This window comes from Paralichthys olivaceus, chromosome 17 (assembly GCF_024713975.1).
Source record: "Paralichthys olivaceus isolate ysfri-2021 chromosome 17, ASM2471397v2, whole genome shotgun sequence".
Lineage (NCBI taxonomy): Eukaryota > Metazoa > Chordata > Actinopteri > Pleuronectiformes > Paralichthyidae > Paralichthys > Paralichthys olivaceus.
Window position 1 is genome coordinate 18853148 of NC_091109.1, and position 21612 is coordinate 18874759.

Consider the following 21612-nt stretch of genomic DNA (forward strand, 5'->3'; position numbering starts at 1 on the left):
TGATGGATCAGCTGCGTTTTAAATAAAAATTCAAAGTTCAGGAGCCGAGTGGAAACAGTTCTGACAGTTTGTGGCTGTTTGTGTCCGTCAGGGTCCATCTCCTCCTGCGACGCCTTCCTCAACGTGTTTCAGACCAAAGGGCTGAGAGCCGACGTCATCTGTCCCTGCGCCAGCTCCCCCGAGGCCCTCACTGTGGCCATCAGGAGGTGAACACACACACACACAGTCATTTCTACTTTACATACACAGATTATGCAAACAGGCACAGAATCACAAATATGCAAGTTCACATTGACACAAACACGTCCACAGAGAAGAATGCAGTGAGTGACAGAGTTCTTAATCAATAAAACCCACAGGAACCCGAGTGATCAAATAAAACAAAGAAAGTATTTCATCTCCAAACCACTGATTGAATATTCAAACTGTAAAAGTTCCACAGAGTTAAAAAGCTCAGAGTCTCTGGTAAAGGGAGTCTCTTTAAATGCAAAATGAAAATGTGTGTGTGTTGTGTCCAGGCCGGTGGAGGACAGCAGCCAGCCTCCGGGCCGAGGTGTCCTGTCCATGCAGGGTCTGACCTACGGGGTCGTCAGGGTCGACACGGAGGAACGCCTCTCTGTTCTCACCGTGCAGGACGTCGGCACCGTCACACCAGGAGGTTTGTGTGTGTGTGTGTGTGTGTGTGTCATTTTTACTTCAATTAACGAATGTATTGCTCTTATTACATTTTCTCTCCACTTCAATCACTAGAGAGTTTTAGTCCATTATAATAATTAATGTGTTAACAGCAACACTGGTAAAGTGTCATAGACTCAAAGTGATTCATAACAAACAACTTCCAGTTTTATGACTGAATATCGGAGACAAGCGTTTTGCTGCATCCCAGAATATTTAGAATTTATATAGAATATACAACATCACCTCCTCATTTCCAATTTAGCACTTTTAACACTTTTTAACAAGCGATTCCTCTTTCTTGTATTTGCTCTGATGTATATATTTGAATTTACTGTTTTATAAATTTAATTTAGTCAGAGCATCAAAACTTTCTCTGTCTAAATAACATATAAACTAAACACAATGGAAATGATCATATAAGAAAAAACTCATAGTCTCCACAACTGTGCAGTGAGTTTGTTCTGTAAATAGGATTCAGTCGAGATGAAGTGACGCTCTGTGTTTTATAATCCATAAAGACGCAGTAATCTGCGGAGGAGAACATGTAAACCCTGCTGATCAAACGCAGACGCTGCCACAGCCAATCCAGACGTTGCTGTCACAAATTGAGCTCTCACTCGAACTCACGCCACCCACTGTTCGTCACGGGAACTGCACCTGAGAGAGAGACCGCATTGAATTAATGAATCTGTCGGTTCAATCGAAGTCTGTCTGGAACGGACGAGTAGATTTTCTCTGTCGTGAGTGAGAAGATTCAACATCTGGAAAATAGAGCCTGGCATTTGTCGATGACTCACTGGAAACTAAACAGTGGAATTATTGTTTCTCCGGGAACATAATCAGAACCATCAGTGAAATTATTCTGGCATTAATTCTTCTGTTGGGATGTGAACCTGCTGCAGATGTTCAGTTTGAGCCAGAGTCGCTGAAGTCACCTGGTTTCGGGTCCGTGCAGACGTTAGTGGAGGTTTCAACTGGGTCAGAACAAACCTGCTTCAAACTGAAATCCTGAAGTTGAGAAATGTGACGCGTGGTTTCTCCACAGGTGCATCTGGATGAATAATGTCACTGCTGGTGTTAATCCTGCATTTTTCTTTTCTCCTCTCGTCCTCCCAGGTCTGGTGTGCGTGGTGAGGCCAGAGGGCGTCCCTCAGCTCTGTCAGACGGACGAGATCGGCGAACTCTGCGTTTGCTCCATCGCCACCGGCACCTCCTACTACGGCCTGACTGGCATGACCAAGAACACCTTCGAGGTGAAGCGGCCGGCATGTTTTCAAGAGTTTAGGAAAAAGAAAATGTTTAAAAGCATGAAATGAGGATATTTTTCATGTTTAGACCTTTAAATCCTTTTACTATCTCTGATCTTAACCATTTTAATTTTCTTTTATTTTAATCTTCTGGAGCTGAGTTGTGTTTCTGAACTCATTATCTGTTATAACATGATCAGTGAATGTGTCTGACCATCACGTCTGCCTTATTAAAACCTGCAGTGAGACATTATCAATAGAAAAGTGTGAAGTTAAAAATACAACCATATCTGATCCTGGCTCCGACATGCAGCTCTAGTGCTGGCTGGTTGCCATGGCGACTCCGCAGCTGAACACCTATGTGTTTGCAGGTTTATCCCGTGAGCTCAGGCGGGGGGCTGATCAGCGAGTACGCCTTCGTGCGGACCGGCCTGCTGGGCTTCATCGGCCCCGGCGGCCTCGTCTTCATCACCGGCAAGATGGACGGACTCATCATGGTGAGCGGGCGGAGGCACAACGCCGACGACATCGTTGCCACGGCGCTGGCGGTGGAGCCAATGAAATTTGTCTACAGAGGACGGTGAGTGGGACAAAGTTCAGAGCGTGTTGAAGTCACACTTTTCCTCTCAGGCTGATAAATGAGCAGATTCCTTCTCACAGTGAATAAAGTAGATCAACAGTTTATGAATCTAGAAACTGTCCCACAGTTTGTTAGCTTCACATCTCTCTCCTCAAACTGTCCATTGCTGCAGCTCCTCTTTTCAGCCTCTGTCTGAAACAATCCCAGATTGTTTTTGCAGCCGGTGATATTTATTTATTATTTAGTCCTGTTGAGACGAGGGTTTCCACCCGTGTGACTATAGCGATGTAATATTTTACTTTTCTCTGGAATTTTATTGCTGCAATGATGGAAGACAGGAAGCTGAGCCTCTCCACTGAGACCAGGACTGATGAAATGTTGTCAGAGTTTCACGGAGTGACTCACCTGTTGCTGCTAAATAAAAACCTCTGGCTCCACGCAGGAAGGGTTTCTCAGTCCAGATCTAATTTAGAGCCTCAGTGGCATCAGGGAGCGATGACGGATCTATATCTGATATTTATGTCACTGCTTGGCGGCTTAGTATTTGAAATTTAGTCAAAGTTTGTAAGTGAGGCAGTAAATCCGATCAGCTAGTCGATCATTTGACTCATCGCTGCAGCTCTAATCGTGTCGAGAAACGACCTCGGAGAGAAAATGTCCCATGAGCGCTGTCGACGGGTGTTTCTGCTTCGTCCCTGCAGGATAGCCGTGTTCTCTGTGACGGTTTTGAGGGACGAGAGAATCGTGGTCGTGGCCGAGCAGAGACCCGACTCCACAGAGGAGGACAGCTTCCAGTGGATGAGCCGCGTCCTGCAGGTAGGTCGCCTCTCGCAAACCGTGAGGAAGAGTACGATGACGACGACGATGACGATCACATGATAATCCCACTGTCCTCCATCCCTCTCAGGCCATAGACAGTATCCACGGCGTGGGTGTGTTCTGCCTCGCTCTGGTCCCGGCCAACACGCTGCCCAAGACTCCTCTGGGCGGGATCCACCTGTCAGAGATCAAGCAGCTGTACCTGGAGGGGGGGCTGCACCCCTGCAACGTACTCATGTGCCCCCACACCTGCGTCACCAACCTGCCCAAACCACGGCAGAAACAACCAGGTGAGAGACTGCGCTGTTTGAATACCCAGAGTTCCTTGTTTTTCTGGAGGGAAGGTGTTGCACTGGCTCAGTTGCTCATGTCTGCGTGTGTGTGTGTGTGTGTGAGCTGCAGAGATCGGACCTGCCTCTGTGATGGTGGGAAATCTGGTGTCAGGGAAGAGGATCGCTCAGGCCAGCGGAAGAGACTTAGGACAAACTGACGACAACGATCAGGTGAGACACACAGACACACACACACACACACACACACACACACACACACACACACACACACACGACACGTGTTAGAAAAAAGAAGCACAGTTCGATCTGATGACGCCGCTGTGTTTTTCCTAGTTCCTGTTCCTGTCGGAGGTTTTGCAGTGGAGAGCTCAGACCACACCAGACCACGTCCTCTACACTCTGCTCAGCTCCCGGGTAACAGCACACACTGATCCTGTTTTTAAAAACTGCAGTTTGAGTGTGAAAGCCACAGCGCCCCCTGCAGACACATGTGGGGGATCAACCCTGTTGGGCTCCGTGTCCGAACGATGACGTGGTTTTTAGATCGAGGAAAACAAGTAGAAGTCCGATTGCACGTTTGGGGATAGAAGAGTTTAGATGAATATAACAAGAAAACGGTTTAATTTTTATTTTACATCATCAGATGAATTTATTTTCAAGAGTCTTTGCACAAGAAACGATGATGAAAGAGAATCTTTGCACAGGATTTTGCTCCTTTGTGTTATTTTTAGCCTGAAGTTTTCTATGTGATCGTCTTCGTCACGCTCTTCTCCCTCGTCTCCCCTCCAGGGGGCAGTGTCCAGCTCTCTCACCTGTCTGCAGCTGCACAAGAGAGCCGAGCGAGTGGCCGCTCTACTGATGGAGAGGGGGGGTCTGCAGGAAGGAGACCACGTCGCTCTGGTCTACCCTCCAGGTGAGAGACGACGGCGCCCGCTCGTACTCACAGGAGGACGACGGGAGCGTAGCCGAGCGCTCACACCTCTGTCCCTCTCTGTGTCTCCCGCAGGTATCGACCTGATTGCTGCGTTCTACGGCTGCCTGTACGCCGGCTGTGTTCCCATCACGGTGCGACCCCCTCACCCTCAGAACATCTCCACCACCCTGCCCACCGTCAAGATGATCGTCGAGGTCAGGATTGTCTCTTATCATGATATTCGATCAGTTCATGTTTAGAGAGTATTCGATGCGGCTACGCTGACGTGCAGCTGACCTCTGACCCCCCCCCCCCCTCGCCCTCCTCTCTCCAGGTTAGTCACTCAGCCTGCGTGATGACCACGGCGGTCATCTGTAAGCTGCTGCGCTCCAAGGAGGCCATGGCCACTGTGGACATCAGGAACTGGCCTCCTGTTCTGGACACTGGTACGTTCGCTGTGTCATTGTCTGGACGGAACATGACTCAGTCAATTCATCCGTACCGAGCAGTTTACACTTTGTTCAGTTTCACAGTGCACGTTTTTCAGATCCTCCATAATACTCAGAAGCTGCATAACTGTGAGAAAGTACTTTTACTTCTCCCTTTAGAATCATGAGTACTTTACGTTTCCACTGAAGTAAAACTGTAGAATTGTACAGAACATTTACCACAAGGAGACAGTTCTCAATTTTTTTTCCATGACTGTAGTTGTTTTGTGGGTTCAGCTGGAGGTTAGTGTCTCTGAAATGAATGTAAGTGAACAGATTGTGTGTGTGTGTGTGTGTGTGTGTGTGTGCGCGCGCTGCAGATGACCTGCCAAAGAAGAAGCCTCCAGCTCTCTATAAGCCCACCAACCCCGATGGCCTGGCCTATCTGGACTTCAGTGTGTCGACGACCGGCATGTTGGCCGGAGTTCAGGTCAGCTCAGCGTTGATCCTCTCGTCCCGTCGCCCGAACCTGCTTCTCTCCTCACTTCATTTATTCATCGTGTTTTAATTCCACAGGGAAAATCAGTCGTCAGAGCCGCGGCGAACAACACGCAGTGTAGTGCGCACAGGAAAAACCAGTCAGCTTCCCTCAGGGACGCATGTTTACTAGAGTATGAGAGAGAAATCTGCAGATTTGTGTTAATAATCGTCATAAATAAGGATTTTTAAATTAGAGGAACTGTTTTAAAACAACACTAAGCAACAACCTGATGAACAGTTTGAATAACTCGTGTATTAACTGTCCAACCCTCCGTCCTGTTCCTTGTTTGTGTTGTTGTGTCTCTCTGTCCTCACAACGATTTTCCAGATGTCCCACAATGCCGTTGGAGCCTTCTGCCGGTCGGTGAAGCTGCAGTGTGAGTTGTACCCGTCCAGAGAAGTGGCCATTTGTCTGGATCCTTACTGCGGCCTGGGCTTCGTCCTCTGGTGTCTCTGCAGGTTGGTGCAACATCTAAACCGACCTACACAACGTTAAATAAGTGTTTGACTCCAACTTAAAGAAGAACTTATACAACGAGTTGTGTTCTTTTTATCTGTTCATTCAAAACAGACACACAGAATTTCTTAAAAATAAAAAAACTCCAAGCGTCACCAGCAGACGTCCACATACTTTAGGCCACACAACGTTAGCTCTTCGGTTTTGAAAGTCACCAGTGAAACGCTGCTTCATCTGTCGGGACACTTTCACTACATGTTGAACTCAAGCTGTGATTTATGTCAGAAGTCGTCTGGTCTCCTTAAATAACACGAGCAGAGATTCTCGGCGGTAACATTCATCTGTGACACGCTGCGTCTCAAACTGTCGTCTTTAAATCTTCACTTCTGGCTCCAGATCTCGACTCTGGTTTCTTTTGAATTCTCGGCTCGTAAATTCTGAACTCGGCCAGCAAATCTTCTGCTGTCGCGTAAAGTCGAGTCAGGCTGCAAATCACCGGCGATGTGAGAATATCTGACTGACTGCTCATAGTAAATATTCACGTTATTGCCTGTAATCATGAGACAGCAGCGGATCCTGTCTCCTGAGTGTAACTGGTTAATAGATCCTCCAGCTCTTAGATAACAGATTACTGCTTCTTCTGAAATGGAAAATATGCTGAACCTTTATCCGTGTCGTCTGCAGTGTGTATTCGGGCCACCAGTCCATCCTGATCCCTCCGGTGGAGCTGGAGTCCAACCCGGCGCTGTGGCTGCTGGCCGTCAGCCAGCTGAGGGTGCGAGACACTTTCTGCTCCTACAGCGTCATGGAGCTCTGCACCAAAGGACTGGGCCTGCAGACCGAGGCGCTCAAGGTCAGCACGGACGCAGCCGACGTGTCGAGTTTCTGATTTTCAACAACGAGACGTTTTTTTCAGGAAGATTTTATTTCATTCTGTTGAGAAAAATGAAGCGAGGCTAGAAATGAATCACGTGAAGGAGAGAGAGTGTCGTCACCGTGTTGTTGTACAGTTTCAGCTTCAGGACAAGTTACCGCTCATCCGTCCTGAAATATCTCTCCGCTCCCCTGGAACCTGGCTCCTCGGCCTCCGTGTAACCGACCTCACTCCTCCTCCGCTTTAATAAACTCCGTCTGCTCGGCCCGAGGCCACGTCTGAGAGCCGGAGTTACAGGCGCCTCTGATTGGTCACTGACGCAGAGTCGCAGAGTTCATTTTAGTGATTATCTGTCTGTAAGTCTCCATGGAGACTGGAAGCTGAACACAGTGACAAGTCAACACGTACTTTACTCACTGGAGTTTTTTTATTAGACACTCACATGTTTTTATTTCACACAACACCTTCTCTGGATCCTTCAGTTCAACTTAATCCAGCTTCACTTAATTCTTAACTTTGTCCAAAGTCCAAGTTTAGAGCGGAGGCACATCGATAAAACTAAGAAGGTGAAAACCAAAGCTTGTGAAGGATTTGTAGGAAACCCTGAAATGACGGGACGTGTGTTTGCTCCAGGCTCGGGGTCTGGATCTGTCCCGGGTTCGGGCCTGTGTGGTGGTGGCGGAGGAGCGGCCCAGGATGTCGCTCACGCACTCCTTCTCCAAACTGTTCAAAGACCTCGGCCTTCACCCGCGATCCGTCAGCACGGCCTTCGGCTGCAGAGTCAACCTGGCCATCTGCCTGCAGGTAAAACAACAGAGGTTCTATTGTCATCAAATGAGTTCAAGATGAAATCAGATTTTTCCATTTTATATAAACGTTTGAGGCAAAAACTAAATTATTTTTCAAAGTGTTGTTCCGGTGTCTTTGTGTCAGTCGCTGTAATTTCAAAACCTTTCTTCTGTTTCTGTTCCACGATGTGAATCTTAAGTTTAGAGTTCACAGGTTCTTGGTCACATGTTCACAGTGTCTGTGTTGTGATTGGCTGCAGGGCACTTCAGGGCCGGACCCCACCACCGTGTACGTGGACATGAGAGCGCTGCGTCATGACAGGTGCCACGATCCGTCCGTCATCACACGTCTCTGACTGTGACTCTTCATCGCTCACAATTATCTCATATCCGCACATTTCTGTCTTTCAGGGTTCGGTTAGTGGAGCGAGGTTCTCCTCACAGTCTGCCGCTGATGGAGTCCGGCAAGGTGAGTGTGAGCCTTACTTCCTTCCCTCCTTCCTTCCTCCCTTCCTTTGTTCCTTGTTCCTTGTTACCTGAGAGACAGGACCCAGGGCAAGTCTCTGCGAGTGAATGATCAAAGTGAGACTCACACGACTGAAACACTTCGATGGATCCTATCGACGAGGACACTGAGTAGAAACAGGAAAGCGTCAGATCTTTTCCTGGAGCCTGAGGAGACGTTCTTCATCTCCTCCCCCGCCCGCCCGCCCCACACGCTGCTGACACACAAAGAGAAGACGCCACGTTGCGTCCGTCGCTCCGCTGCTCGTTTGGACTCACGTGGGAGGAGAGAGAATAAAATCCCTTCCGGTCTTTTTCCCCGTTTCCTCTGATGCTCCTCGAACACAGTGAATGTGCTGAGGCCCTGTGAGGTGCAGCGGCGTCGAGGAGGAGGAAGAAGCTGTGATCTATTTATAGAGTTGTATTCATGAAGCTGTGACCATGACGACGGATTCTTTTTTTTCTTTTTTAGATCCTGCCTGGAGTTCGAATCATTATCGCCAACCCAGAGACGAAGGGACCTCTGGGAGACTCGCACCTCGGAGAGGTCAGCGCATGTTTCCTCTTTATCTTCTCTTGTCACATTTTATTTCCGTTCTCTTTCATATCTTTTGTTCCTCTTTCGTTTCTTTCGGTTCTCTTGATTCTGTCTCTGGAGGTTTTAGTGGTGAAGGTGTTTTATCTGCACCTCCGTGATGACGTCTTCCACTTTAGAAACACTTGAGATAAACTCTCTCTGCAGCAGATTTTTCTTTACGGTCTCTTTCCTCTCGTGCAGATTTGGGTGCATAGCGCTCATAACGGCAGCGGTTACTACAGCGGGTACGGCGAGGAGGTTCTCCAGTCTGACCACTTCAGCTCCAGACTCAGTTTTGGCGACACTCAGACGGTCTGGGCCAGGACGGGTTATCTGGGTTTCCTCCGCCGCACCGAGCTCACAGACGCCAACGGAGGTCAGTTTTACTTCTGTCTCTTTCGTGAACCTTTGTCCCCAGAAACTGAAACTCTGGTTGTGTCTGTGAGCAGAGAGACACGACGCTCTGTTCGTGGTGGGAGCTCTGGAGGAGGCCATGGAGCTGCGAGGGATGAGATACCATCCCATCGACATCGAGACCTCCGTCATACGAGCGCACAAGAGCATCATGGAGTGGTACGTCCCCGCTGCTCTCAGGAGCTCACGAGCCTCGGCTCCTGCTTTCACTCGGCGCTCCGAGAGACAAAGTGACGTGTGATTATTCTGTCTTCAGCGCCGTCTTCCCCTGGACCAACCTGCTGGTGGTGGTGGTGGAGCTGGAGGGCTCCGAGCAGGAAGCCCTGGACCTGGTTCCCATGGTGACCAAGGCGGTGCTGGAGGAGCACTACCTGATCGTGGGCGTGGTTGTGGTGACGGACATCGGGGTCATCCCTATCAACTCTCGCGGCGAGAAACAGCGCATGCACCTCCGCGACGGCTTCTTACAAGACCAGCTAGACCCCATCTACGTGGCCTACAACATGTAGCCTGAGTGTGTGAGTGTGTGAGTGTGTGAGTGTGAGTGTGTGAGTGTGTGTGTGTGAGTGTGTGTGTGTGTGTGAGAGAGAGAGAGAGAGCGAGCATGTGTTTGTATGCCGTGCATCTCGCCGTTGTTCATTCATTTCCCAAAATCAAGATGTACTGTATTTTTGAACCTGGATATGGTGTCGTCCGTTTTCTTTACAGTCGTGTTGTGCCGGTCGATTGGTTGATTGATTGATTGATTGATTGATTGATTGGTTGATTGATTGCTCAGTGGTGTTATGACCATTTTTACACCCCCCCGCTCAGTCTCGTGACCGTCACCAGGAGCTCGTCACTGCAGAAAGCCTTAGGGGAAACACTGTGTCGGTCGTCACGCTCCGTGTCGTCTGCAGGAGGAAGAGAGAGAGAGAGAGAGAGAGAGGGAAACAGTAGAGTCTGTGACATCACGTCTTACTGGTCCAACAGAGAAATCCCAGATCTGTGGTTTTATTTCAATTAGACGAGGGGCGGCCAGATTTCTGTAAAAATATAAATATTGTACATAGACATAATAATCTATATGGAGAGGTACCTAAAACACAAAGAGGTATAGTAGCCCCTATATGCAGCTCTCTCCACCTGCACCCTGTGTGTGTGTGTGTGTGAGTGAGTGTGTGTGTGTGAGTGTGTGTGTGTGTGTGTGTGTGAGAGAGTGTGTGTGTGTGCGTTCATCTCGTTGTGTTGATGTGTGACAGGGACGTTTTACCAGTTTCAATGTGAATTCAACGCTGATTTCAAACAGATTTTAATCCTTCGACGATCAAATACGAAACATTTTTATACAGGTTTTAAAAAAAAAAAAGGAAAAAAAAAAACAGATTTTACTTTTCAGTGTCGCAGTGAAACAAGTTACTGGCTCTAAAATCACCGAATGCAACTTTTCTAAATCTGGTTCCGAAGCTGAAAGAAAGAAACATGTTTTTCTTGTGATCATCAGAGTTAATGTGGAGTCCCGTCCCTCAAACATCCAAAGCATCAACGTGCACTGTGTGTGTGTGTGTGTGTGTGTAAATACAAGATAAAGAGTATTATTACTATTTAAAGGGAGTTAACGTCGTAATGAATCGAAGCTGAAGCGTCGTCGTCGTTAACGCAGCCGAGGAAACGGCTCTGTTCCGAATCCCGGCGCGGCGTTTGTCGGAGTGAGGCCTTCGGCGCCGCTGTGTGAATCCAGATGCAGAGTTTAATGCAGCAGCGTCTGGAGGCCGTTCGGTACAAAGGGAACAAGTTTACAGAGAAAAGCTCCTGTTGTAGCAATAACGCCCACGAGGACGTTCCTCGCTGCCGAGGTCAGAGGTCAGAGGTCGTCGTCTCCAAACGAGCTGCAGAGGATGAGACTCTGAGACGATTGATTGACAGACCAGAGTTTATACCGATTCCAAAGTTTAGTTCTGCGACGGTGAAGCGTCTGTGTCGTCGTTCGTTCGGTTTCACTCGAGTTTCCTCCTCGTGTTTGTCGACACGTCTGAAGTTTGGCTGTCGGATCAGAAGCTCGAGTAAAAGAAACAAACTCTGCTTCAGCTCTGTGGCTGAGCAGCCACACGTGCTTTTATTTCTTCGTGTACACCTATGCATCTCAATATTTAGGCTTCGACCCATTAACGGACGATTTAAAATGAGAATCTGCGGCAAAACATCAGACAGATTTCAGTCTTTTATTTACTGAACAGCAGAAACACACAAGTCTCAATTGTTGTTTTATCTCAAACTTGAGTTCACGTTGTGTAGTTAAGAACTTTTACCGTCTTCCTGGAAAAAAAAACATGAAATGAAACCTGGGATCTAATTTCACCCGTTTGCACAGAAGAATCTCTCGGTGACGTGAACGTCCTCTGGGCTTTGGTACAGATCATTTAAGAGAATTAAAAAAAAAACTATATATGAAAAGTTTTAGGGGAAGAGTTTAGTGGCTGTGATCTCTCAGAATCATCAGCACTGTTGTTGTCGCTGCAGGTTAATGAAGAATCCAACAGTGCATCGTTTGTTTACATCCTCCTGTGGATAAAGGTTCATGACGTCATCTCATCTTCTTTGTTTCTCGTCTCACGTTCGTTCCGTCGCCTCGTCTTTAACCATCTTTCTTTTTTTTTTTTTTTTATCAGAAGAAGAAGAAAAAATAACTTTATGCATATCAGAAGTTGCTTATTGCGCTTGTTTGGCTGTTTTAGCAGTTTGGGTTTGTTGGTAGCAGCGTAGCGGCCATGTTTCAGTCCCTGTGTGTGTGTGTGTGTGTGTGTGGCAGAGGATGGGGGGGGGGGGTAAGAGGGAAATCCCATCAGACACCCGGAGGACTCGTCAGTGTGTTCAGGGTCGGATGGGAGAGAGACTGCATGGTGTGTGTGTGAGTGTGTTAGATGTGTGTGTGTGTGTATATTGTATGTAAATAGTGTTGATTTTGTACGGTACAAGTGTGTGTGACTTGTTTTGTACACATGATAAAAAGATTAAATGACACTTTTATAAGAGCCTGCTATTGGCTCACCGTCACACTATACAGTGCAATAAAGTGCTTTGATTGGCTAAAACTCAGACTAGTCCTCATTATTATTATTATTATTATTATTATTGTTTCACTAACACATGATTGGTTCGTGCCGCTGCTTCAGCTCACAAAGCAAAAGGTTGAAAAGGAAATGGACGAAATGTTCTGTCATGTTTCATTTTGCTTTTGAATCTGAGTTTAATGTTTTGTAAAAATGTTCGACTCTAAAATACAAAGTGATTTGAAAACTTCATCTGATTCTTTGTTTGCTGCAGTAATCACATAAACATAATTAAGACTAACACAGCAGCATCACGTCCAGGTGATTAGACCAGAGATATTAAATGTGCTAAATAAGAAGTTGGAATTAAATTAAAATGAGGGAGAATCTTTATCGTCTTTCTAAACGTTGATGAAGATGCTCAGCAGAGTTTAAACTAAAGGTCAGAGAGGTCGACCTTTCTACAGCAGCCACCAATAAAAACCAGTCAACCGTCAAACACACTTCAGCTCCTGCAGCTGTCCACTTTGTCCCTCGCTCCGTCTCTTATCGTCCGCTCAGTCGCTGCAAACAACATTCAGCATTTACTCTTTAAACTTAATGAAATGTCTCAAATACTGAAAACCTCAAACTTAACAAACTTTTTCCATTTTATCTGCTTTGTTTCTTTCAGTTCATTTTCATATCGTCTGGAAAATGAAAAGGTAGAATACAACTTTAACTTCTCTTACTGGTAAATAAGTCAAATCAAACTTGTTCATGTCTCTTTCTCTCAGTTTTCCCACAGTCACAGGATTTTATTGGCCTCTCTCTCTCTCTCTCTCTCTGATATTAGCTGTAAACAGACGAGTAAAAGCAAAGTCTATAAATGCAAACAACATTAACAGCTTTGAGAAAAGAGCCACAGATGGAGAGAAGGAGTAAAACAAACACAGTGAAACTGTTGAGCGTAAACACAAACCTCGTTTTTCTCTTCATCGCTCTGTTTCTGTCTCTCGGCAGTAAAAACATTTCTCTCTCGCTGGGATCAGTTCTTTTTATGGACTTGGAGACGTGAAGGAATAAATGATCTGTGAGGTCGAGAAGGTTTCAGCCGAACGATGGAACTTCAGTTCATTTTGTCCTCCTCCATCCTCTCATCAAGAAAACAGTCACGTCATTAAACTCTGGATGTTGGTTTTGTTTCAGTCTTTAAACTTTGACAGTTAAAAAACTATTAAAACACAAAGTTCTTTAAACCATTGAAACAGTAAATAAATCCTCAACATCTGGAGGACGAGTTCATGTTGGACTGAATCTCTGTTGAGTTTATTCTGAATGAATCAGAACTTTAAAGATGATTATTGTGAAGTAAATGATTGAACGTGACCACGGGGAGTTGTGAACTCACGCCCACTAGAGGTCGCTGTTGTCGGCTCCCAGGAAGCTGCTCCATTGTCCCGGAGGCGGGAGCGCGCACCAGTCTGGTGGGTGTCCCCTGCTGAGGGAAACGTGTGACGGGGACGCGCTCGGCTGTGACAGTGAGGACCACCGCCTCACGGATCCGGAGTCACACCTGGATCCACCGGAGAAACCGAGGTGAGGCCGGATTCTGTGGCGTCCACCGCGCGTAAAGACTGCGCCAACTTTTTCCTCTTCTGCTCTTTGCGCACTGAAGAGTCAAACTCCGGACACACACACACACACCCACACACACCCACACTCACACACACACACACACACACACACACACACACACACACACACACACACACTCACTCTCGGTTCTCGGTGGAGACACGTGTTTGCAGCGGAGGAGGATGAGATGAGCTTCAGCTCCGGTGGATGAGACGCCAACATGTCCTTTACGCACCGGCTCGTCCTGCTGCTGCTCGGCCTCAGCTTCATCCACACGGTCAGTGCTTCACGCTTCATCACGACCAGCTTCTGTTTCCTCACATTGAATCATTAGAACCAACGACCTGAGCTGAGAACTGCAGTTTAACACAGAGAGTCAAAGAGTCAAAGAGTCAAAGCTGCAGCTGCAGCTTGTTTCTGTTGGTTTTCTTCCATGTGTTTGTTTGTGATAATTTAATTTAAGGGACATTTATTGTAGTTTTTAATCTAAATAAAATTTGTTCTGTGACTCTTCTAAAGTTCAGTATTTACCCTCATGTGTGCGTCACGATTTAGTTTGAATACGAATGAGTTTAATAGAGTTTGTTTTCTGCAGGTTGTTAAAAATCACTTTGTTAATCACTGGGATCAGTTCATCGGGAACAAGATACAAAAGCTAAATGAGGGACGAGAATAAAGAAAGAATAAAACCAAGTTAATGACCTAAAGTGTGAAGTGACAGTTTTCATTCCTGTCTGAAGCTCGACTGTTATTTTGGTCATTTAGTTTAAAACCACAATATTTTTCTTTGCACATGAAGTAAAATGTTGTGTCGCCGCTTTAAAACGTGTTAATTTGAGTTTTAACCAACTTGTTTTTCTCATATAATTCTAACTTCTATATTTAAATGTAGAGTTTATACAGAACTACACGTATCTCCAATAAACTGCAGTTTTATGAAATGAATCAGATGAAGACATGTTCTGATTAACTTAACCTGAATAACCCGACATGTAAACTAAGTATTTATCTTAATCACATAAAATAAACATCTGAAGTTAATTGAGGCTAAAAATATATATTCTACTTTATTTCACATTAAAATTAATAGTGAATCATTAATGTCTGGAATCTGAATTAAAGGTAAAATAATTAAATCTGTTGATTATAAATTGTTTCAACATTTTTTTAATCTCATAAAAAAATTATCTTATTAAAGTTTTCACATAATTTTCCAACATTGTTTTTGTCATTAGAGACTAAACAGGAATATTCTCTCAGCAGCTCATAAACAGCAGAATCAGAACTTGTCTCTTTCAGAATAAGATCATTCTTCAGCTCAAACTCCTCATTTCACAAAAACTCCAAAGAGCAACTTGACTCTCTTCATCGTTCAGCCGACGTGTGAACACACCACACTTTATTTGCAGCTTGACTTTCTGTCTGCTGGTTAATTTTTAATGTCGGAGCCTGAATCACACGAAGCCTCAGCTCTATATTTAGACTCTGGACCATCAGCTGCGTTGTGTCCTCGTCTGTTGGAGGAAACCAGGACTGCTCCGCTGTGGGTTTGGATCCGACACCAGACGATGGATTTACTTTAAGTTTTTTTAAAGGTGACGTCTCTGCTCCAAAAATGCTCTTAAAGAAGAGGGACGTGGTTCAGTTTAGGATTTTTCCTCAGAGGAAAAGTTCCAGATGTCATTTTTGAAAAAGTGACTTGAAGCAGATGAACAAGTCCAGAATGAAAAATGTGGAGGATCAACTGAGTTTGACCCAAAATCCTGATTTAAAACTGAAAACGCTTCAGTTAGAGTTTAACAAACTGCTGTGTGTGTGTGTGTGTGTGTGTGTGTGTGTGTGTGTGTGTGTGTGTGTGTGTGTGTGTGTGTGTGTGTGTGTGGTTGTGTGTGTGTGGTTGTGTGTGTGTGTGTGTGTGTGTGTGCTACTTATAAAGGTTAATGACTCGTACTTCCTCTATTGATCTCACTTGAGAGCAGAGCCCTGCTGCTGGTGCGTGGGTGTGTTCATGCATGTGTGCGTGTGTGTGTGTGTGGGTGTGTGTGTGTGTTGGGTTGTGGAACCTACATCTCGACGTTATCGTATTTCTAAATATTTGAAAAAGTAAAAACTCTCTGCTCATGAGCGTGTGTCGTTGGACGACAGGAAGGAGGAGAGACGTCTCTTCCAGTTCAGACAACTCAAGATAACTGGTTTGTTGAACGTGTGCGTTTGAGTTGTGCGGAGCCGCGTCTTAGCTCCGCCTCCCAGCGACGCGTTCTCAAAGTATTCTGTAATTTCCAGAGAATCCGCAGAAACAGATGTGAACAAACACAAAGTGCCCCGATTAAAAAAAAACCCAACTGTGACGATTTAATCCCGTTCTTCTGTTCAACACGTTTGACTGTGTCAGTCAGAGCTGCAGCGAGAGGCCACTCCGCCGCTGCACGAGAAAATCCTGCAGTCGACAAATCGTCTGCGACGGAGATGAAGATGTTAGCCGCTCAGTTATCGTCAGTTATCGTCAGTTATCGTCTCTGTGAGACCGATCGGTGGTTTGTGGACGAGTCAGACGAGGTTCAGGATTATAATCTGAGCAAAGACAAAAAAACCACAGTGTTTAGTTTAGTTTAATCCCGAACATTTTATCCTCTGGCTCGTAATGGATCTGTGTGTGTGTGTGTGTGTGTGTGTGTGTGTGTGTGTGTGTGTGTGTTCATTAGATGACAGAGATCATGTTTGTTTGACGGTGGATTAAATGAGGTCAAGCGGTTCATCCTTCGCCCTTTGCTGCTTTCCGTTTATAGCCTTTTGTTTTGAGAAGCAGAAAATGCAAACGAGAAAAGACGGGAACGAACTAACCGGTGATCACAGCGCCCCCTGCTGCCACCTCTGTGAAATCTCTCTCGCTGTCAATCATCCTGTAGTTTATCTAAAATATGAAATCACCTGCTCACCAACATCTGACTCTGCACCTCGATGACGTCTGTAAAAAAAACACACAGAAACTTTAGTTACGTCACACAGAAGAGTGTGTGTGTGTGTGTGTGTGTGTGTTTGTGTGAGGTCTGTTTACACGGAGGTATATACTGCTGCACCGCAGAGCTGTCAGTGTGTTTATAACACACACACACACACACACACCCTCATGCTCAGTTGTGTTAATGGTTTTTCAGCTGCACTACAGTTTCTTGTGCAACGTACAGTCGGTTCCAATCGAGTGAAGAAAGAATTCAAGCGAAGCAGAGTTGGTTGAGGCCGAGTGTCGGAGTCGCTCGGCTCTGATCACAGAACGCCCTCATTCACTGCATTCTTAAAAAACCTTCATCCCAGACTGTGAAGAAGATTCATCTTCAGAATGAAACGGAGTAAAATTGTCCAACAAAATAAATAAATAAATAAGTGAACAGATGCCAGATTCCCAGAGGGCCGAGGCGTGTTTATCCAGCGGTGGCGTGAAGCCCGAGACGCCGAACCCTCGAGTGACGCAGGAGGTTTGTTCACGCTGGAGATAATATTCATAATATTTATTTCCTCACAGGTTGACGGAAAGTTTCCTAACTGTCAGTTTCACTGGGAGATTCAGAGAGCGGAGAGGGAGTGTCGGACGCAACTGCAGCTGCAGCACACGGCCTCCAGCACAGGTACACACACACACACACACACACACACACACACACACACACACACACACACACACACACACACGTGTTTCTATAGACAGGCGTGAGAAAGAACAAGCTGCAAAAACACACAAACGCTTTTTAATTATCACTGTGACGAAACGTTAAAATACACATGACCTTCTAGAAAACACAAAACTGCTCAGTGTTGCATGTTCTGTATCTGTGTGTGTGTGTGTGTGTGTGTCTGTGTGTGTGTGTCTGTGTGTGTGTGTGTGTGTGTGTGTGAGTGTGTGTGTGTGAGTGTGTGTGTTTGTTTTTGTCATCAATATTTTCTCAATTTAAACGTGAACCAGACAAACTCATCTGCACTCGGATCGTCTGACATTTGATAAACAATTTATTCAGTTTATGAAAACTCGGTTGAATCAGTAATAAAATATTCTTAAACATCTAATTAGAAAATCGATTAAAGCACGTTCCTCTGAAAGGTCAAAGGTCACAGAGCAAAATATCATCTGAAGCTTCGTTCTCATGTCGTTAGATTGTAGTTGAGCAGTTTGATTCCTGAACATTCTCTTACTTTCTGTCTTTGTTCGAGACGGAGAAAAGTTCAGTTGATACGAGAGAAGGTTTATTTAAGGAGTTCGTTTCCTCGTGACTGTAAAAGTAAAAACACTTTTATGTTGCGTTGATTTGTTGTCGCTGCTTCAGCAGCAAAACACAGGATCAGTCAAACAGGAAGTTCAGGGCCGTCTAATATGTAGTGTGTGTGTGTGTGTGTGTGTGTGTGTCTGTGTGTGTGTGCGTGTGTGTGCGTGTGTGTGTGTGTGTGTGTGTGTTCAGGATGTCACGGTCAGTGGTACAAAGTCACTTGTTGGCAGAGCGCGGCGTTCGGCGAGGTGATGACCCTCCCCTGCCCCTCCGCCCTCATTCACGTCTTTGGAAAAAATGGTGAGTTTCAACACACACACACACACACACACACAAACACACACACACACACACACACACTGTGTTCATTTTGTTAATGATCAAACATTTTCTTTTGTAACGGGTATGGTTTTGGAACCCAAATGCAGCACAACAAGCATGGACAGTTGGTAACAGTCTTTATTGTCGGCTCTTAGCAGATCAGGTGGCAGGCAATACAGACAGCAACAGGCCGACGACTTGGTCAGACAGCAACAGGCAGAAGACTTGGTCAGATACGGAAGGCAGAGGTGATTACCCGGTTTCGGACGAGGCAGGATAGTCAGGAACAGGCAGGGTCGGCAACGAAGAATCAGTCCGGGGATAAACGCTGGAAAGTCTGGCATGAAGGCGTAGAACAATCTGGCACTGACTGAGAGTGGAGCTGGTGAATATATACTGGGCTTGATTGCAGGTGATGAGGAGCAGCAGTGTCGGATTGTGAGAGGGTGTGGCTTGGCTGGCAGATGAGGCAGAGGCGGAGTCCATGGAAAAGTACTGAGAGGTGGAAGGATGGGTGACTGACTGTGACATCTTTCACATAAAATATAAATAAACTGAAGTGATGGAGGAATAGAAAAGTTTAATAAACGTTTCTTCTAATGTCTTGATCTCAGGATCAAAGCCACCGACGATGATTCCTGAAACTCTGATTTGTTTCATTTAAGTTTTTGTAAAGACGTCATTTCCTGCTGCGCCTTCGGCCCCGAGCAGCCGAGTGTGACTCGTCCGTCGTGTCCGAACCTTCGACCTCCGGCAGCCGCTATCGATTTCACACACTCTCGTCTTTCACTGGACTCGTTCTGCGTCGTCCATCATGTCCATCCCCTCGTGTCCGTCTCTCTTTGAACTTCTGTCCTCGGTGCACGTTACTGTCCGGTCGCTCTTTCATCCCTCCGCCGCTTCCCTCCTTCTCATTTCCCTCCTGCTTCCCTTTCCTCTCCCATCAGCCCCTGCTCCTGACCCTGTTGTATTAATCCTCCTCACCCTCCTCACCCTCGTCCCCCCTCAGCCTGACTTTCTCTCTGATTCTTCACTTCTGATTTCATCGCTCTGCTACATGAGTAAAATACATTCTTATATATTTCATGAATATTAACGGGTACCCAGATGAGTTTGTGTATTTTCAATCATTTCGATCAAACAACTTTCTCTTCCTCTCCTCACCTTCCCTCCATCTCTCTGATCCATCTCTCTCCTCCATCACCCTCCTCTCCGTCTCTTCCTGTCCATGAATCTCATTAATCACCGGGCGGCCCACATGGCGTCGGACTCTCTCTCTCTTCTCGCTTCCCTCGGCAGCGTCTGTCGGCGGCGTCTGCTGCCGCCTCCTCCTCGCGGCCGCGGAGTCGGCGAGCAGCAGGTTAACCGATGAGGCGTGTAATCGGAACAACGCGGCGGAACCGACACGAGGCTGTGAAATATTCTCAGTGTGTCCGTCAGCAAGGAACCTGACGTGGCTGCAGGTTCATCAGTTTAGGGGTCAAAGGTCAAGGTCACTGTGACCTCACAAAAGTCTTTCTCGCCTCCGGAAAACATTTCAAATTCGGTACAAATCTACACTGACAAAGAAAAAACGTATTAACACATATTTTATCGCCGGCCCGTCCCGAGCAGGTCCGTCCTCTGCTGCTTGATTTGTGATTTACTGTCTGTGAACTAGAGAATAAACGTCTGTGCTCTTAAATCAACGTCTCTGTGTGCGACTGTCAGGAAACCTCAGCAGGAACTGCACAGAGCGAGGCTGGTCGGACGTCTACCCCGTCATCTTCACCGCCTGCGGCTCCAACAGCACGGACGATCCCAGTGAGGTGAGTCAGGTTCTGGTTTCCTGCACATTAAGCCGTGTGCGCTCACTGGTGCGGAGCGTGTGCACCATCTCGCAGTGCGGTCGATAGCAGAAGAGGAAGCTGCACGGAAGTGTTGCAGCATGCAGCAGTTTGAATTACTGCAAAATGATCTGACACACTTTTCATTCTCGTGGTTTAAAACCAACAGATGAGAAATGTTTCCACCACAGACCGAGGTCAAACTGATGAAATGTTTCCACAGGTTCTGTGATCGTCAGTGTTTTTTTCCTTTAGGTTGAAACTGACTTTTTGACCCCAGCGTAAAAGTGACTCAGTCTGAATCGGTTTAATTTATTCTGTCTTTAAAAATACTCAACCAGAACTACAATGCTTCCTCCAGCTCAGAGCAAGAGAAGCTTAGAAAAATCCAGAGTTAATAACAAAACTATAAATCTATAAATCCTATCAAAATGCAGCTTCTCCATCTATTTATACGACCGAACCATCAAACTGATGTGAGAGTTTATTACTTTCGTTCTGATCAGAATTAATTCGGTCAAACAGTAAATGTTGAGTTTCATGCTTCTGAAGCTTCTTCACTAGAATCTGGAGTTTGTTGTTTTGCTGCAGCTCGTTGTTGAACAGCAGCATCTTCACTCCGTCCTTTTTTCTGTTTCCACTTTCTGATGGGAAGAAAAAGAAAAGTGGTTCAGCTCAGAGACGTGCGTCGAGACGAGGGCTTAAACCTGCTGCTCCTCTGGCAGAGCTGCAGACCTCGGCCTTTAATCCGCCCTCGTCTGTTCCCATAGCTGCTCATGTTGAAGGTGAACCGGACGTTTTGGTTCTGTCTCCGCAGCAGTGACGCAGCGGAGGATCTGACCCTGGAGCAGTGAACCACTGTCACACACACACACACACACACTGATGTTAACGTGTGTGTAGGCATGTGTGTGTGTTCGAACCCTCCTGTCGCCCTCAGGCGTCCTGTGTGATGCCACAGGGATTTTTCTTTGACCTCCCGCTCGTGGTCGCGGCTGCATTCCAGGACCCTGAGGTTCATACAGAGTAACATCCAGGTTTTAAGAGAATATCCGGAGCCGTTATTGTGTCCACGCTGTCCCACAAAGCTTTTATTATCTTCATACACTTCAGTAAAGTGCTTTTATTCTGTAAACTAGAAGGAAGTGACTCATAAAAAGTGTAAAAGTTAGAGCTGCCGCAAAGTTGATCCTTTCTGGTGAAAGGGTCAGAAGAATCTCAAATGTCGGAGAAACACTGACAAACAAGAGAATGCTGCATTTGTTGGGGTCGTCTCCTGTTCAGCTCAACATCTGGGACTTTCAGCGAGCGTCTCAAACACATCTGTATATTTATCTTTAACATCTGTCACCTCTCTGTATTTCTCAGTTTACTGCGAGTCTCTTTCTCGTCTCTGCTGTTTTTCTTTTCTCTCCGTGTGTCAACGTGCTCACAAATGACTCCGACTTTTG

The 21612-nt window shown here is 46.2% G+C and overlaps 2 protein-coding genes across 4 annotated transcripts in view; both read left to right on the forward strand.

Annotated features, from left to right (window-relative positions):
• LOC109645019 (disco-interacting protein 2 homolog C-like) overlaps positions 1-12187 on the forward strand; it is a 34498-nt gene extending 22311 nt beyond the window's left edge. For all 3 annotated transcript variants that reach the window (XM_069512405.1, XM_069512406.1, XM_069512408.1), the window contains 21 exons: positions 92-206; positions 519-658; positions 1795-1931; positions 2297-2505; positions 3207-3321; positions 3413-3614; positions 3727-3827; positions 3951-4031; positions 4407-4530; positions 4624-4745; positions 4865-4976; positions 5339-5448; positions 5827-5957; positions 6640-6808; positions 7463-7633; positions 7878-7939; positions 8029-8086; positions 8594-8668; positions 8900-9074; positions 9148-9271; positions 9369-12187. In XM_069512405.1, coding sequence (XP_069368506.1) covers positions 92-206; positions 519-658; positions 1795-1931; positions 2297-2505; positions 3207-3321; positions 3413-3614; positions 3727-3827; positions 3951-4031; positions 4407-4530; positions 4624-4745; positions 4865-4976; positions 5339-5448; positions 5827-5957; positions 6640-6808; positions 7463-7633; positions 7878-7939; positions 8029-8086; positions 8594-8668; positions 8900-9074; positions 9148-9271; positions 9369-9621 — 2786 coding nt within the window. In that variant the 3' untranslated portion in view covers positions 9622-12187. The remainder of the gene's footprint in view (positions 1-91; positions 207-518; positions 659-1794; positions 1932-2296; positions 2506-3206; positions 3322-3412; positions 3615-3726; positions 3828-3950; positions 4032-4406; positions 4531-4623; positions 4746-4864; positions 4977-5338; positions 5449-5826; positions 5958-6639; positions 6809-7462; positions 7634-7877; positions 7940-8028; positions 8087-8593; positions 8669-8899; positions 9075-9147; positions 9272-9368) is intronic.
• A 1269-nt stretch (positions 12188-13456) lies between these two features.
• The window catches only part of LOC109644004 (vasoactive intestinal polypeptide receptor 2-like), a 15628-nt gene continuing 7472 nt past the window's right edge, over positions 13457-21612 (forward strand). Inside the window, exons 1-4 of the mRNA XM_069512422.1 lie at positions 13457-14035; positions 17279-17381; positions 18207-18314; positions 20046-20143. Coding sequence (XP_069368523.1) covers positions 13979-14035; positions 17279-17381; positions 18207-18314; positions 20046-20143 — 366 coding nt within the window. The 5' untranslated portion in view covers positions 13457-13978. The remainder of the gene's footprint in view (positions 14036-17278; positions 17382-18206; positions 18315-20045; positions 20144-21612) is intronic.